General features: G+C 42.7%; 1 protein-coding gene across 1 annotated transcript in view; it reads left to right on the forward strand.

Moving 5' to 3' along the window:
- Window positions 1-17109, forward strand: part of LOC137428338 (uncharacterized) — a 116633-nt gene that overhangs the window by 37125 nt on the left and 62399 nt on the right. Inside the window, exons 15-22 of the mRNA XM_078779076.1 lie at window positions 3839-3944; window positions 5953-6024; window positions 11194-11340; window positions 11497-11562; window positions 13035-13127; window positions 13928-14065; window positions 14525-14690; window positions 15658-16268. Coding sequence (XP_078635202.1) covers window positions 3839-3944; window positions 5953-6024; window positions 11194-11340; window positions 11497-11562; window positions 13035-13127; window positions 13928-14065; window positions 14525-14690; window positions 15658-16268 — 1399 coding nt within the window. The remainder of the gene's footprint in view (window positions 1-3838; window positions 3945-5952; window positions 6025-11193; window positions 11341-11496; window positions 11563-13034; window positions 13128-13927; window positions 14066-14524; window positions 14691-15657; window positions 16269-17109) is intronic.

Consider the following 17109-nt stretch of genomic DNA (forward strand, 5'->3'; position numbering starts at 1 on the left):
ACCATCTTTCCCGCTCCGTTCGGTCCAACGAGAATGGTGAGGAGAGGAGAACGAGATTACTTGCTTGTCCTTGTCCTCAGTACCACAACTCTGCACACTGAGTACACTCAGCTTTTTGATCTTTGACATGATGTTTCTTTGAGCGCTTAACTTCGTGCTCAGACAAAGCAAGCTCAAACATCGTGGAATTCGACACTGGCAGCAGTTTTGGCACGTTCATTAATGGGTTGGTTGTTTTGATGTTTGTTATGCCTCTGTCCCCGAAGGTGGCCGGATGCATTATTGTTTAATGATATACCATTTAAGTTACATCTTGGAGAATATCCATTCCATATTATATCGCCTGATTTATTTTAGAGCTGCATTTAATATGGGTACATCTTGTGAGAGAAACTAAACACCACTCAACGCAGTCAATACACCATCAATATCTGGGTACATGGTGTGATTTACCTACGTTCACACACGTGCTACATGACTTTAACATCACTTAACTACAAATACAAATGTCCAGGATCGCCCCATTAATACAAATACAAATGGATAAACTACAAATACAAATAATACAAATAAATAATACAAATAACTACAAAGAATACAAATGGGCTATCGTGATAATTTCCATTATCATTGTCATGTTAGCAAATCTGAAGCATGATTATCGGCATTGCGATTATCGCCCAGCACGAGTTTAAACGTACAGTCACGTGAAAAAGTAAGTAGACCCCATGTAAAGTTTTGACTTTTACAACATATTTCAACATACAGCTATTTGATCTTCATTTCAACAATATTGACAGATAAAGGTGATATAATATAACAAATATCATGAAACATTCACATTTTGTAGTCCATTGTGTAATTTAAATAAACATAAATGCAAATTTCGCATGTGGAAAAAGTAAGCACAAATATATTTTTATGAAGTATATCACTGCAAGCATGGGGTAACGGATTGCTTTGTAAATTTTTGTAATACTTCCAGTACATTGCCATACTGAACTGTAAAATTATGCAATAACACCGTGTACCTGTCACCTTTATTGGAACTTTCGCAATGAAGTTTGTTGGAGAGCACGAGTAAACGCTGAAAAATGGCAAAAAGAGCCCTTAAAACTTCAACTCGGCAATAAGGAATTTGCTTCAAGTCGACAATTATTGCATGGTGCTGGAAAGGGACAGCATGAGGTGATTTATCAAATGAACAAGGAAATTGAACAGCAGAAGTTCTGTAGAGAATGTCGAGTGAAAAATTCCCGCATCCATTCTTGGCAATTGTGCTTCTCACATATTCCCTACTATTTTCAGAACTCTCACCTGTACTCAGAATTGATTTATCTTTGGTTTAATACATGGAATTGCGAATTATTTTTTATTTTAGATAGTATGAAATTTTCTGAAACAAATCGTATAATTGTTAATTTAAAACGCACTACAGCAAGCTTCCACCTAACGCCGTGGTTGCATTCATAGAAAGTGCAGTGTTTAGCAAACTAAGATATTTCAATAGATTTACTGTTAATGGGGCGATTCGTTGCTAGTGCACACTTTTGGTCACCCTAACATGACTTTAACGTCCCTTAACTACATATTAATGAAGAATACAAATGGGCAATTTAAAGAACAGTTTCAGGGGTACTCACCAAAATGTAGGGCCGAGATTGCTTGTCGGGCCAGGAGAGCTGTGGGGGAGTTGCAGGGAGAGAGGCCTTCATGTCAGAAGGCCAATCCTTGAGACAAATTGCAAAAAAATTACAATTGTCAATGAATGCCACTGACGCTAATGGGTTCTGCAAAATGATACATTCGGTGATTATGTATAACATTAAAAAAAAAAAACCACCTTTAGAGGCCATTTTTCCCCGCAAAGCGGGGGTTGGCCTTTTTCGGGGACCGTGGTTGTTGTTTTTTGGTCCCCTTTTTGAAGCAATGTTTTACGGCCGGATGCCCTTCCTGCCGCCAACCCTTTTTGTCGCCTTTTACGACAAGCAGGGAATTACCAGTGAACTGGTACTCAATTAGCCGACCTCGGAAGGATGACAGGCTGAGTCAACCCCCCTGGCGTTAATTCAGCGATCGACCGGGATTCGAACCCAGGATCCTAGGATCCTAAGCTGGCACCCTGACCGCTAGCCCAACACCAGGCTATAATGTATATAATGTATATGATTATGTATAACATAATTGTTCTTGAATGTCCTGTCACTGTGACGACAGTCAAAACTTAAAATTCTAAGTATAATCTTGGCATGTTGGCTTGCACAAACATCTTTAATGGAGAAGCAAGCTGGAATTGTGTAGGTTTCTTTGGTTGGTGATAAATCATCCGATGAAGTGTGATGTGACGAAAGCTGTTGCTAGTTTAAGTACGACCTGATACTGTGGCTGGTCTCTCCCACCGTCTACCCGGCACGAGGCGATCCGTGCTACTTGGCTTCGTTTGAACACGGCCATTACTGAAGTTAATGCAACTCTTGCAAGCAGAGCTCCCAGAGTAGCTGACCTGGCCAAAGTTCACACACAAATAAGCAATTCCTGCCGGTTATTTTTTGTTTTTATGCATCAGCCCCCAAAGGTGGCCGGAGGCATGTTTTCGGGTTGTCCGTCCGTACGGGCTAAACTTCGTTTTTCTCAGCAACCACATGTCCAATTGAGACAAAACTTTCAGGGTAGGAGACACCCATGCAGAATGTTTTTATGATAATTGTGACGTCATAGGTCATGTGGTATGTCAGCCATCTTGGATTAAAAGCAAATAATTAAATTCTCTGAAACCACTGAATGGAAAAATTTGAAAGTTGGCACATTGTGAAGTACTCAATGGGGAACAAAAGCATGATAATGATGACATATGTGAAGTGGTATACCAGCCAAAAATGTTTTCATCGAATTCCTTATCCTAAAAATCTGAAATTGCATGCACATGATCTATGACCCATTTGTACTGAAATATTTAATTTATGACGTCATAGGTCACATGGATTGGCAGCCATATTGGATTTAATCTGAAACCTTAAACATCTTCTCCCAAACCACCAAATCGTTTTTCTTGAAACTTTGTCATTGACTTGGCATGTCGATTAAATGATTATCAAGAAAACATTGGTCACCTGGTGTGGCCGCCTTATTGGATTGAAGGAAAATATTAAATGATTATATCTCTGAAACGGCTCACCCTACCGATGCGAAATTTTGCAAATATCTAAGCACTGTTGCATATAGTTTGAAAATGATGTCGTAGGTCACGTGGTTTGGCAGCCATCTTGGATAGAAAAACGAACCTTATCCAATCAACACAACTATACAAACGTGACCCTCTACCCATACATATGCAGAGTGTACATTTTTTTATGTGATGGCATGTGGTATCGCAGCCTTATTAGCTTGAAAGCCGATATTAAAAAAAAAAAAAAAAAAAAATCACTTCTCTGAAACCGCTTCACTGCTCGATGTGAAACTTGTCATGGCTGGTGAAAATGTGATAATTGAAAACACCTGAAGGGATTTCAATCAAACTTGTTTATTTTTAGGATAGTGAATGAGGGCATCTACCCATTGTGCGACTATGTTGAGGCATATTGGCGACAGTCACATTGCTATAGATAGTTATTATTGTCATTATTAGTTTTTGTTGCTGAAGTTTCATGTTTCCTTCCAAATGCTTTTATCCCAAGGCATATGAATGGAGCAGAAAGCTAATGAGAATCGAGCAGGCTTTAAAGGGTAAATGTGATTTGCCTAGTTATGGCAATCGAGAAGTAGCTGATTTGTAGTACAGGTATTTTGTATTTGGATTTTTTTTTTTCTACAATGTCATCTGTGCTGCTTTTGCAAACAGTCCCACCTGTCCTGCCGGAGAGACGCATCAAGGAGGAGATTTTCCTGAATCGAACCAGGGTGGACATTCACCGAGTGAGCTCACGAAGGAGTTTCAAACGCATCAGGTACAGAGAGTAGCCATTTTACTCGCACCTCGTGTTTGCGTCTGAGCCGGGTGTAGTAGCGAGGTTTTTGTTCGATGGTATACTGGAGGTAGCAAGTACTTGTTTACTTATCCTCTCCGTCCCAATGGGGCATAAGGCTGCAGGAGGTAGCAAGTGGCATGAACTAATTTGAAGGTGAAATCCTCATCTCGGTTATCTGTTTTTATGCCTTCGCCCGTGAAGGTGGCCGGTGGCATTATGTTTTCGGGTTGTCCTTCCGTCCGTACGGGCTAAACCTCGTTTTTCTCAGCAACCACATGTCCAATTGAGACAAAACTTTCAGGGTAGGAGTGACACCCATGCAGAATGTTTTTATGATTGTGACTTCATAGGTCACATGGTGTGGCAGCTTTCTTGGATTAAACACAAATAATTAAATTATTTCTGGGAAACCACTGAATTGAAAATTTGAAACTTGGCACATTGTCAAGTACTCCCATTGGGAAGGGGAACAAATTGGGGAATTGGGAAGGGGAAGGGGAAAATGGGGAACAAAAGCATGATAATTATGACATCATAGGTGAAGTGGTGTACCAGCCAAAAATGTTTTAATCTAATTCCTTATCCTAAAAATCTGAAATTGCATGCACATGATCTATGATCCATTTGTATTGAAATATGACATTCATGACATCATCCATCACATGGTTTGGCAGCCATATTCGATAAAACCTAAAATCTTCTCCAAAACCACCAAATTGATTGATTCGCAACTTTACGTGTCATTGACGAGGCATGGCAATTAAAAGATTATCATGAAAACATCATTGGTCACATGGTGTGGCAGCCATGTTGGATTGGAATTTTTAAAAAATAATTATATCTAAAACCGCTTGCCCTATCGATGCGAAATTATGCAAATATCATTTAACACCACTGTTGCATATTGTTTGAAAATGATGTCTTAGGTCATGTGGTTTGGCAGCCATCCTGGATAGAAAAACGAACCTTATTCAATCAACATGAAACTTCACAAACATGAACTCCTGCACATGCATATGCGAAGTGTACATTTTTTAAGGTCATATGTCATGTGGTATGGCAGCAAAATTAGCTTGAAAGCCGATATTTAAAAAATATCCCACTTCTGAAACCGCTTCACCGATCGATCTGAAACCTGTCATGGGTCGTGAAAATATGATATTGAAAACAGCTGAAGAGATTTAATTCAAGCTTGTTAATTATTTTAGGACAGTGAATGAGGGCATTTTCCCATTGTGGGACAATGCGGAGACATATTGGCAACAGTCGCATTGCTCTAGTTATTTCTCTTTCTTTGTAAATGCATGTTTAGGCGACATGCACAGGCGCAGACAGAGGGGCGCAGGCTCAGACAGACGCACAGACACCTCAATGGAGAATTGGTCTGCTGAATTCTGTGGTATCTAAAGCTCTCAAAAGTATTGGAGCCTCTTGGAGATGCAGAAGCACAGGATCTGTTTCTCTCATATTTGCAAGCAGGTTGGGGGGAGGGGGTTGGGGGAGGGGAGTGGTTTTTATTTGTTTATTATTATTTATTGTATTCTCTATTTGCCAATATGTCTCTCCGCTCTGTCCTCTGACACCTTCCAGTAACTCCCTCTTTGTTAAACGTCCAAAATCCAGGATGAGGCTGACTTCACACAACTGCTTTGTCTCTTGCTTCTCTGCTCTATAGGACCACTTTCCAGAAACTGTTCTGGCTCACTCTTCCCTCCAGAACCTCGAGCATTAATTACACTGTCATTTATTGTCCAAGTTTCACCCACGATCTTGATTACCCCTCATTAACCTTTTTTAAACTCTATCTTATTTGTGAGTTTGTTTTTCCTCATCCCTCTCCTCTCTTCCTGGTCATTCTTTCCCTTGATGTATGTTCCATTGTCATTTCTATCTTGCTCTTACATGAGCCTCATTCCTGTAAAAGGAAGCAGAAAAGTAAAAAAAACTATTGGAAGTAATATTCTGGCTACTTGGTTTTCCCCCTCAGACCGGGTTGAAAGGTTTACAAAGACAGCTGCATGAAAATATTGAAGCTTACGAGTTGCTGCTCTCTGAAAAGGTAATGAATGAATGACAATGTGCTTCCTCTTAAGAAGGATTTATCTTTGGAATCTTCAACTCGATCCCATAGTGATAGAACGACAATCCCTTCCCCCTTTTCCCTCTTCAAAACTATGATGCAGAGTGAGGATTCAGTTTAAATGATGGGATCACGGGAATAGCTGCGAGTACAATGATCAATGTGAAATTGAGGATTGAGGCAACTGAGATGTGTTGGGGGAAGTGTGTTTGGCTGTCATTGGCTGTTATCTCCACATACGGGTTCAGAAGGTGGAACAGAGCCTCCCAGGTCTCAAAGTATCCACCTCAATTTCAGTAAGGGATCACGATTCATGGACCAAGTTGTTAAGTTTTCTCATTCTCAATGTTTTGTTCCGAAAGCTCGTTTCGGGATTGTCACCGAGCCCTGGGCAGCTTCTAACTGCAGTTAGTTTGTCATAATATTCCTAGCGATGGTTTTGACGATCTCCATGAGGTTCTTTTATCATTTCTGTTTCTCCAATAATCACTGGTACAATTTCAATTCTCTTAAACTACCAATATCTTGTTATTTTATTTTTGAGGTCTTGGTATTTGGTCATTTTCTTGATTTCTCCATTGTTAAAGCCAAAATCTCTGGGTACTGAAACATTGGCAATGCCTTCTTCTATTTGTTGTACCGACGTGCTATATATGGTCGCAATGCTTTGTTTTCTGTGTTCATGCTCCATGAGATCATCAGGGTGTACGTGAACATTACTTCCTCGTTTTCAATTATCGCTTTTGGTTCATGTTTCCATGAGGTTTTGGAACTGATAATTCACTTTGCAGGTGTGCTGGTAGATTACGCTGCATACTTTGTGTCCAGCTGTTTTGAATCTTATTCCAGACATCCTTTATATATTTGTTCATCCTGACATCTCTGATTTTTGTTCTTTTCACAGCTTTCTACTTTTTCAGTTTTCTTTTTCTTCTTTAACGACCACAATTATTCCCCATCCACTCCCCTGTGCTCGGGGGTTTGGCTGTTGGAAGCTTGGTCCAAATATTTTACAAACCGGACCTGACGTTCAACTAAGGTTGGGGAAGAAATTTGTAATTTAGCCAGTGTGCCGAGGGTAGTTCACCTACTCTTCACGAAGGACGCCATGGGATCTTTGACGCCCACTAATGTATGTCGGTAGACGGTGGATACCAGTTTAACGTCCATCTGAGCGCACACATTGATGAATTACCGTGCCTCCCAAAACGCCGGGATGACAGTTTAGGGCTGGATTGGGATTTGAACCTTGGTCAGAGAACTGAGGTGAGTTTCACATTTCTCTTTATTCATTGTAATTCATGCTTTTTCTTTTTCTTTTCTTTTTGTTCTTTTTCCTCTTTTATTGTCCCCCGTCACACAGCGTAGCGAAAGGGGGACTATGGCTTTTCCCTCCCTCCGTCCGTGTGTCTGTCCGTCAGTGCGTGCGTGTTTGCGTGCGTAAGCGAAGGACCGCATTCAAATTTGGTGTGGGTGCAACCCACGTCAAAATCCAAGATGGCCGCCGCCATGAATGTCTGATGCCATGTATGTCTGAACCTTGTGAGATGAATATCTTGAAAAATAAGCGAAGTACCAACTTCTAATCTGGTGTGTGGGTGTATCTAGGCATAAGGAAGAACGCTATTGAAAATTGGGTCGCCACGTCAAAATCCAAGATGGCCGCCGCCATGTATGTCTGAACCTTGAGATGAATATCTTGAAAAATAATTGAAGTACCAACGTCTAATTTGGTGTGTGGGTGTATCTCGGCATAAGGACGAAAGCTATTGAAAATTGGGTCGCCACGTCAAAATCTAAGATGGCCGCCACCATATATATGTCTGAACCTTGTGAGCGAAATATCCTGAAAAATAAGCAAAGTACCAACTTCTAATTTCGTGTGTGGGTGTATCTAGGCACAAGCAAGAAGGCTGTTTAAAATTGGGTCGCCACGTCAAAATCCAAGATGGCCGCCGCCATGTATGTCTGAACCTTGAGATGAATATCTTGAAAAATAAGTGAAGTACCAACTTCTAATTTGGTGTGTGGGTGTATCTCGGCATAAGGAAGAACGCTATTGTAAATTGGGTCGCCACGTCAAAATCCAAGATGGCCGCCACCATATATATATGTCTGAACTTTGTGAGTGAAATATCTTGAAAAATAAGCAAAGTACCAACTTCTAATCTGGTGTTTGGGTGTATCTCGGCACAAGGAAGAAGGCTATTGAAAATTGGGTCGCCACGTCAAAATCCAAGATGGCCGCCGCCATGTATGTCTGAACCTTGAGATGAATATCTTGAAAAATAAGCAAAGTACCAACTTCTAATCTGGTGTGTGGGTGTATCTAGGCATAAGGAAGAACGCCATTGAAAATTGGCTCGCTACGTCAAAATCCAAGATGGCCGCCTCCATGTATGTCTGAACCTTGTGAGCGAAATATCATGTCATAGCATGTTTTCTGCGTCTTCCACTTTGTCAACTCACATCACTTCACCGACGGGGGACCTAGGCGTAATGCTTGTTTATTTTACTCTTAATTTGTCTTTTTGTATCTATCTGTCTTGGGAGAAGTGAATTCTTGCAAATGTTTCTGCAAGGCTCACTTAGCTGTCCATGGATGGGTTTGAGGGTTTAAGGAGTAGTAGCTGAAACCCGAATCCTATCCAGGTTCCTCCCGATGACTCCATCTTTGCCCTTTTTTTCAGGTTCCTCCTGGCCACTGCAATGCAATATTTGTTCTTTCATTTCATCGATGACACGAGTCTCAAGATTCAACTAGTCTCGATCGTTTATACAAAATGAACTTTAAAGCATCTGAAAATGCAAAGCCCGTCCGCGTCCGTTTGTATTTAGACATCATTTTCTTCGGCGTCGTCGTCGTCTTCTTCTTCTTTATGCTCAAAATAACAGTTTAAAATAAATACAAAATGAAAGCTGATTTCATGCAATCTTGACCGTTGACCTTTTGACCTAAGGATAAAACCGGTTGACTCCTATATTTTGATCAGTGAACCGATTCAGTTACCCGATATGCAAATTCTTTAAATTTCATGTCGATCTGGTGAAAACTGATGATTTTGTGATGCTGACCTTTGATCTTTTGACAATTATTAATTTGCCTTCTCAGTATGGTCATAATAAAGCTTTGAAAATTGGATGACAACAGCTCAAATGGTAAAGTTACGGCCCGGACAGACACACGGGGTGGGGGCAAGCAAGCACACACACACCGACGGGCACATACACACACACACACACACACACACACACACACACACACACACACACACACACACACACACCGACGGGCTGACAAACACGCACACCGACGGGCTGACAAACACGCACACCGACGGGCTGACGAACACGCACACCGACGGGCTGACAAACACGCACACCGACGGGCTGACAAACACGCACACCGACGGGCTGACAAACACGCACACCGACGGGCTGACAAACACGCACACCGACGGGCTGACAAACACGCACACCGACGGGCTGACAAACACGCACACCGACGGGCTGACAAACACGCACACCGACGGGCTGACAAACACGCACACCGACGGGCTGACAAACACGCACACCGACGGGCTGACAAACACGCACACCGACGGGCTGACAAACACGCACACCGACGGGCTGACAAACACGCACACCGACGGGCTGACAAACACGCACACCGACGGGCTGACAAACACGCACACCGACGGGCTGACAAACACGCACACCGACGGGCTGACAAACACGCACACCGACGGGCTGACAAACACGCACACCGACGGGCTGACAAACACGCACACCGACGGGCTGACAAACACGCACACCGACGGGCTGACAAACACGCACACCGACGGGCTGACAAACACGCACACCGACGGGCTGACAAACACGCACACCGACGGGCTGACAAACACGCACACCGACGGGCTGACAAACACGCACACCGACGGGCTGACAAACACGCACACCGACGGGCTGACAAACACGCACACCGACGGGCTGACACGCACACACACACCGACGGGCTGACAAACACACACACACCGACGGGCTGACAAACACACACACACCGACGGGCTGACAAACACACACACACCGACGGGCTGACAAACACGCACACACACACACGCACACCGACGGGCTGACAAACACACGCACACCGACGGGCTGACAAACACGCACACCGACGGGCTGACAAACACGCACACACACACACACGCACACCGACGGGCTGACAAACACGCACACCGACGGGCTGACAAACACGCACACCGACGGGCTGACAAACACGCACACCGACGGGCTGACAAACACGCACACCGACGGGCTGACAAACACGCACACCGACGGGCTGACAAACACGCACACCGACGGGCTGACAAACACGCACACCGACGGGCTGACAAACACGCACACCGACGGGCTGACAAACACGCACACCGACGGGCTGACAAACACGCACACCGACGGGCTGACAAACACGCACACCGACGGGCTGACAAACACGCACACCGACGGGCTGACAAACACGCACACCGACGGGCTGACAAACACGCACACCGACGGGCTGACACACACGCACACACACACACACAGACACGCACGCACACACACACACACAGACACGCACGCACACACACACACACACACCGACGGGCTGACGCACGCTGACGCACACACACACACCGACGGGCTGACGCACGCTGACGCACACACACACACAAGTGATTGCAAAACCTCGTTTCTTGCTGTGCAGAGGACGGGCTAACGAAGGAAATTACTTGTGCTGTGTCCACACTGCTTATCAGGTAGACTTTCAGTGGAATGTCCATGCTCTATCTAGCGAGACTTCGTGATTCAATGTTTTTTCTTCTCATGGCAATCCAGTGCATATTGCAGGTCCACTGCTTTTTTGGCTAGGACATTATTCATATGTATATAATAAAATGTTGATCTTCAGAAATGTAACTGTTGGTTTCAAGGTTTTACTCGACAACAGCAAAGGGTTTGAACATTTTTTTTCCTTTTTTTTTATTTATATTTTTTTCTTTTTTTTTCTTTTTTTCTTTTCTTTTCTTTTGCTCAGTATCACCTCCAGATCGTTAAAAAAAATTCATTCGTGAAAATGTCTCCCTTGTCTTCCTCTTCACTTTGAAGAATGAGTTGGAACTGGTGGTTGAGAATTTTAAAACTGAGAAACTCTCCGACCAAGCAAAGTTGCAGCAGCTGTCGATTGATGTCATGGATCTGCGAGACTTGCACGAGTTTGAGCAGCTCGAAAAAGAAGTCAATGCTGAGCAGGAGGTGAATGTTGCTCATGTTGTCTGAGGAAAGCGAAGACTGATGCACTGTTTTCCTCATTTGAATGAGAAATGTTTCTGCGTTTAACTGTTTTGAATGACGACTTGCAGAATATATTTCAGACCGACATTTACAACTCGCTTTTCCTTTCATTTGCAGCTGATTTACGAGCAGCAGAAAACAAAACTAATCATGGAAAAAGAAGCCATCAAAAAGGAATTTGAGGTTTGTTGTCTGCTCCAAAGATTAAAAATAAAATTCAGTAACTGTTCAAAAAATTACAGAATTCGTATTTATTCAATGAAGTATTGTTGCTTTGACGGGTATGCACATGCGAGCCTCTTGCACCGTGAAATTGTGCTTTGAGAATTGCGAAATTAAAGTGGATGATGTGACATTCCCTTCCCTCGGAGTCGAAGTCCAGATCTCATTGGTCTCTTTTAAGCGGGTGTTTATCAAATTCTTCCTCCACCAGGAATGAACCAGACCATGCTGAAACTGTTTGGGCTTGCGCGTGAGATAATGGTGGTTTGTCAGGCAACACATGTACTAAAGGATTGGCAGTTTATTGAAAGGAGACACAGGGTGACTAAAACAGAGAATCCCGAGACCAATGGCAGACTGTAACAATGTATAAAGATAAATAAATACAACTCCATTAAAGAAAAGCACTTGATACAATATAATGGGCTGTGGGTGCCGCAAACGCACAGTCATTCAATCACAAAGAGGGTTGTGGGGTAGGGCAGAGGTAGGCAAGGTCTTTCAAACGATGCAGGGATCAAAACTGCTCCAAAGCAAGTAGGTCTCTCGTACGAGCAGCCCGGACCAGCCCAAAGATGCAGAAGTGTCCAGCAGGTCAAAGGAAGAGGGCCAGAGATAGGAGTCGGCCAGCAAGCTCCTGGCTCACTGCGTTGGCTCTAATGGCCTCCTACCTTTTACTGACCTCACTCCAGCTGGCTCCCCAAGCCCGTGCGTGGCCATTTTTATCACCTGCACGACCACAGCTCCCAAGTGTTTCCTCACACACAACACGGCTCTGCCAATCAAGGGGCATTTGCCACTGCGGTGTTATGTGAGCTGACTGACGTTATGGTGCTTCTTGAACTATCGCGGGCTGTGGTGAGGTTTTAAAAGCCACATAGGATGGAGAAGCGTATACAAATGTTTCTCGTCCCACCTAGTCCTCAACTTGATGACAATAGCTCAAATGGTAAAGTAAATTCGTACCCCCTCCAATGTAACAGTGCTTTTGTTCTAAACATGGTACGTGTACCTGGAGATATTTCAGCAACTGACCTTGGCTGCATTGGTGCCCAGCAGAATGTCTCCACAATTGGCCATCATTCTATTACTACCTGAGACTTACCTGTAAACGAAGGTAAACCTTACAGGTTTACGTGTAAATAAGTCTTAAATGGATGTTAATCTTGCAATTTACATTTGGATTTTTGAAGAGGAATAAAATAGGTGTGAAACACATGGGAAGAGCTGAACGGATATTTTTGTTTGCATCCATTTTCTGCCCCGTGAACCTTCCTTGACGTTTGTACTAGGTTGTGCTACCACATTTTGTTTTTGTACCAATTGAGAAACTCAAACTTCATTTCTTCATTTTGGACAAGGTAATCCTATTTTGATCATTTCTGATTCCAGGTGTCGCATGTGAAGTGCTGTTGATGCATTTTTGTTCCCAGGAAAAACTGTCCAAAAGTCTGGGAGATCTCGAAGCAAGTCAGCAAGATGTCTCTCGATTGAATGGACTTCTGAACGAGATGCAACGTGACATGGTAAGCATTTGTATCGGACGTGTGCAGTGGCATTTATGGCTGTGTGTGTGTGTGTGTGTGTGTGTGTGTGTGTGTGTGTGTGTGTGTGTGTGTGTGTGTGTGTGTGTGTGTGTGTGTGTGTGTGTGTGCGCGCGTCACACGATGCGGAGAGCCATGTCTTCCTTCATGCTTAAACTCTGAGCTGTTAAAACCGCAACTATTTCCGGGATCAAGACACGCTTTAGGAAGTTGGGAAGCTCGCAAGATCAAAGCAAAACAAACTGGTATTTTTTCGATAAAGTAACGACGTTTGTGGCAAAGGCGTGAGCTAACCTTTTGGAAAGTTTGTCTATTTTTAATGAAACTGTGATTGTGTATTCGTGTTCGTAAAATTTTCCCTTATAAATCACGAACTGCCGGGAGCCTTTTTCCCATTGAATCGTTGCGTCGACATTTGTGGCATTTTTCAGGAATGTATCACCTGCGAATGTCGGGGTCCTACATTATATGTATATATGTATGTCGTTTTAATGAGTTCCATTTAGCCCATGAGGCCTGTCCAATGGTTGTCAACCTATGGTTGTTTGTCTACCTGCTCTTTCTTTTTAAACTGCTGAGCATCAATCGAGGAAGCCAGCACGTACCATTTTTATTCTTTGGTTTGTCTTGACTGGGATCGGGTTCGAACCGTTGACCTCCCAGACTGAGCAGACCCTCTAGCTCTTATGCCACCGACTCTGGTTAAACTCTTTTCTTTGATGCGCAAGACTGTGTGTAAATGTGTCCAGTATTTGATAGATTGCTTAACAATGTATCTATAGGGTACTGATGGGCCATCTCTGGTGAAAAGACTCGAGTTCCTGCAGCGGTCGCTTCATGATGCTGAAGGAGTTGCTTGTGACAGAAACCAACAAGTTTCGTTTTTGCAAACGAAGAACTCTCAACTTGAAGAGAAACTAGTGAGTAAATATGTTTTTATCATTGTCTAACTCTAAATGGATGTTCTACAGGTTGTCGTAGAGCGACAGATCTCAGGTTAAAAAGGAAATGCTAACTGGACATTTGTTTTGATTGATGTTGAAACATTAGGATGGAGATACAGCCTAAAATGATTCGCAATTTTTACGATTGAAACTTTTGAGGGTAATTATTATCAACTATGCAAACCTGGATTTCTAGAGATTGTCATAAATTAATCTCATCATGAAGTCATGAAAATATTTCATGAATGTTAGTAAATTGCCAACGCTGATTATTTAAAGGCACATTCCTCTTGCTCTTAACAAAAAAGATGTTTTGGAGAGTATGGGATGAGAGCAATTTTGGCATGAAACTCTTCAAAGTGGCTTTTGTCCAATGGTGTGAATTGTTCCTCTGAAGATCCCTTCCCTTCCTCCACCACTCCCTCCACCCTACAGAAGCAGATGGCGACACTAAGTAAGAATGTTAAGACCGCCGAGTCAAACCTACAGCGTGAGCAATCCCGGAACAAAAGTGTGGAAAGAGACTTGCAGCGAGAACTACAGAATGCTTTCAATGACATCACCAAGCTCTCCAACATTGTCAAAGGGAAGGTTCCTCAAAGTAGGTCAATGACCGTTTGTGAGAGTTGTGCTGTGAGGAACTTTACTGCCAGAGGTTTTGATGATTGTTTCATTGGCCACCGAAGTTGGACAGAGGTTGTTTTCACGTTTGTCTGTGAGCAGTATATCTCAAAAAGTTAAGATTCAGACCCAATTTGGTGGGCAGTTTGGGTGTGTGACATGGACGAATTGATTAGATTTTGGTGAAGATCCAGTTGCGATAATTTTCGTGATTCTTCACCATTGAGTGATGGGGCCAAAAACGATATATAGAATGATTTCTCAAAAGGTTATGGACTGATTTGGACGAAACTTTGTCGACGCTTTGCGTGTGTGACAAGGGCGAATGAATTGTATTTGGTGAAAATCCGCATATGCTAAATTTTTTAATTTTGAAGTGATTCTTCACCATTGAGACGGGGCCAAAACTCCATACAGTATGGCATATTTCAAAAAGTTGTGAATGAGTGACAAAACTTGGTGGATGAGTTGGTTATGTGACTAGAACAAGCCGATTCGATTTTGGTTCAGGCCCTTTAAGAGTAGTTTGGGCTTTATATTGGATTTATTTCAATGGTTGATTAAAAAAACATTAACCATACAATAGCAAAATTCTGATAGATTCTCCATTTTCTGCATAGTTACCTATAATAATCGCCATCCTTTGGGCCATCTCTGGTGACGAAGTTGCCGGAGGCATCATAATTCAACCAAGTGTTTTCAAAAAGCTTTTTTTCAGGAATTTGTAATATTATTGAAAGGAAAGTTTGGCAATGAGCCTGATGCTGATTCTCACTGCTGTCATTTGATTTTCATTTCATTGTCTATCTAAAGAGTTGAGAGTTTTATTGATTTATTTTGGTTTTGCTCATATTACTTGGTCTTGTGAAGATTCTAACTAATGTCTTGGTTTTGGGCTATCACGTGATTAATTTTGCATCAAATAATTATTTCTCTTTTATTTTAAGATGTGATGGATCACTTCCAGCTGCAGAAGAGTGTGGATGAGATGAGGGTGCACCTACATGCTGTGCTGAAGGAAAGGGACCAGCTTCAGGCCAGTGTTGAGGCCCTTTCTCATTCTCAAGAACCTGTGGAAACAATACAAGAACAAAGAGAACGCATATATCAACTTGAGCAGTTACTGGAGACCTCTGCTTTGGAGAAAGAGCGTACTGATTCCGATAAAGAAAAGGTTTTGCTTGAGAGGGATCAATTAAAGCATCGTGTTCACTACTTGGAGGAGAATGCTGTGGAACATCTGGACACGTGTGAGGTTCTGAAACCTGAATGCTTTGTGGCTGAAAATACCACGAGGGAAGATGAAGAATGCATTTTGGCCAGTCGTATTTATGAACAAGAACAGAGTTCAGCAGTTGTTGCTGTGGATGTAGGTAGCCTGAAACTTCGCTTGCAGGAAGAAAACGAGCGTAGTGCACGTCTCGCTAACCAGCTGTGCCAGATGGCTGTTGAGAAGAAAACAAGTTTACAAATGAAGATTGCAGTCGAGAGGGAATTGGCTTCGGCACTGGCAAAGAAAGAAGAACTGCATCAAGATCTACAAGAGAGTGTGGACAATGTACGTGGGTTGTGGTTTGCACGCATTCACAATTGAGTTTGGGTGTTCTGTTCATGTTGCATGCCATTGTTAAGCTGCAAAAGGCGTTAACTTTAAACTTTTCCTTGCATCTCAATAATGGGCCTAAAATGTTCACTTTAGTTTTGTAGCACCGAAAACATCAAGTTAGTATATTAACAGCAGTGCAGGCCGTGAATGCAAAATCATTACAATTGTGACTTATTTTTACCCCAAGAAGGGTAAAGGTGCTCTTTGAACTCTCGAGTTGCTTCGTTGTTGACACACAAGCGTCATTCGAGGTTAGCTTCGTACATTTTTGTTTGAAATTCCATTTCTGGATCTGCTCAAATCGACAGCTGCTCTTTTCATCTCGCCAAAGCTAAGCTTTCCGATAGGCCTGTAACTCGGCAGCAAAAACGGTTGAGATCCGGCTGTCATTTTGGCAAAAATTTTTTGCCAGGTTCTGGATTAGCCTGGAAGTCATATCGGTTTGCATTGGTAACTCGTTTGTATCGCTCGCCTGAATTTTTTTTTTTTTTTTTTTTTTTTTGGGAGTGATTGAATTTGCTCAAGTAAACCGTACAGTCCTTGTGTAGTCCATGTCCCCCACCTCGCCATTGTACTTCAGCATATATGTAAACGTGTACATTCTCGACATCAATGGGAAAATTAGTATGCAAATGGGAAGTACCCACGATATACATGGCTGACTGCTCATGCATCGCGGAATTGGAAAAGTGGGTGCTTTCTGTACCAGATTTGCTAACTTTCATTGGTGGAATGTGACCAAGATGGGTGATTCTAACCAGTTTTTCCAAATACAGAATACAGTTGCACAAAT

Source organism: Myxine glutinosa, chromosome 5 (assembly GCF_964187855.1).
Source record: "Myxine glutinosa chromosome 5, kmMyxGlut1.1, whole genome shotgun sequence".
NCBI classification, from domain to species: domain Eukaryota; kingdom Metazoa; phylum Chordata; class Myxini; order Myxiniformes; family Myxinidae; genus Myxine; species Myxine glutinosa.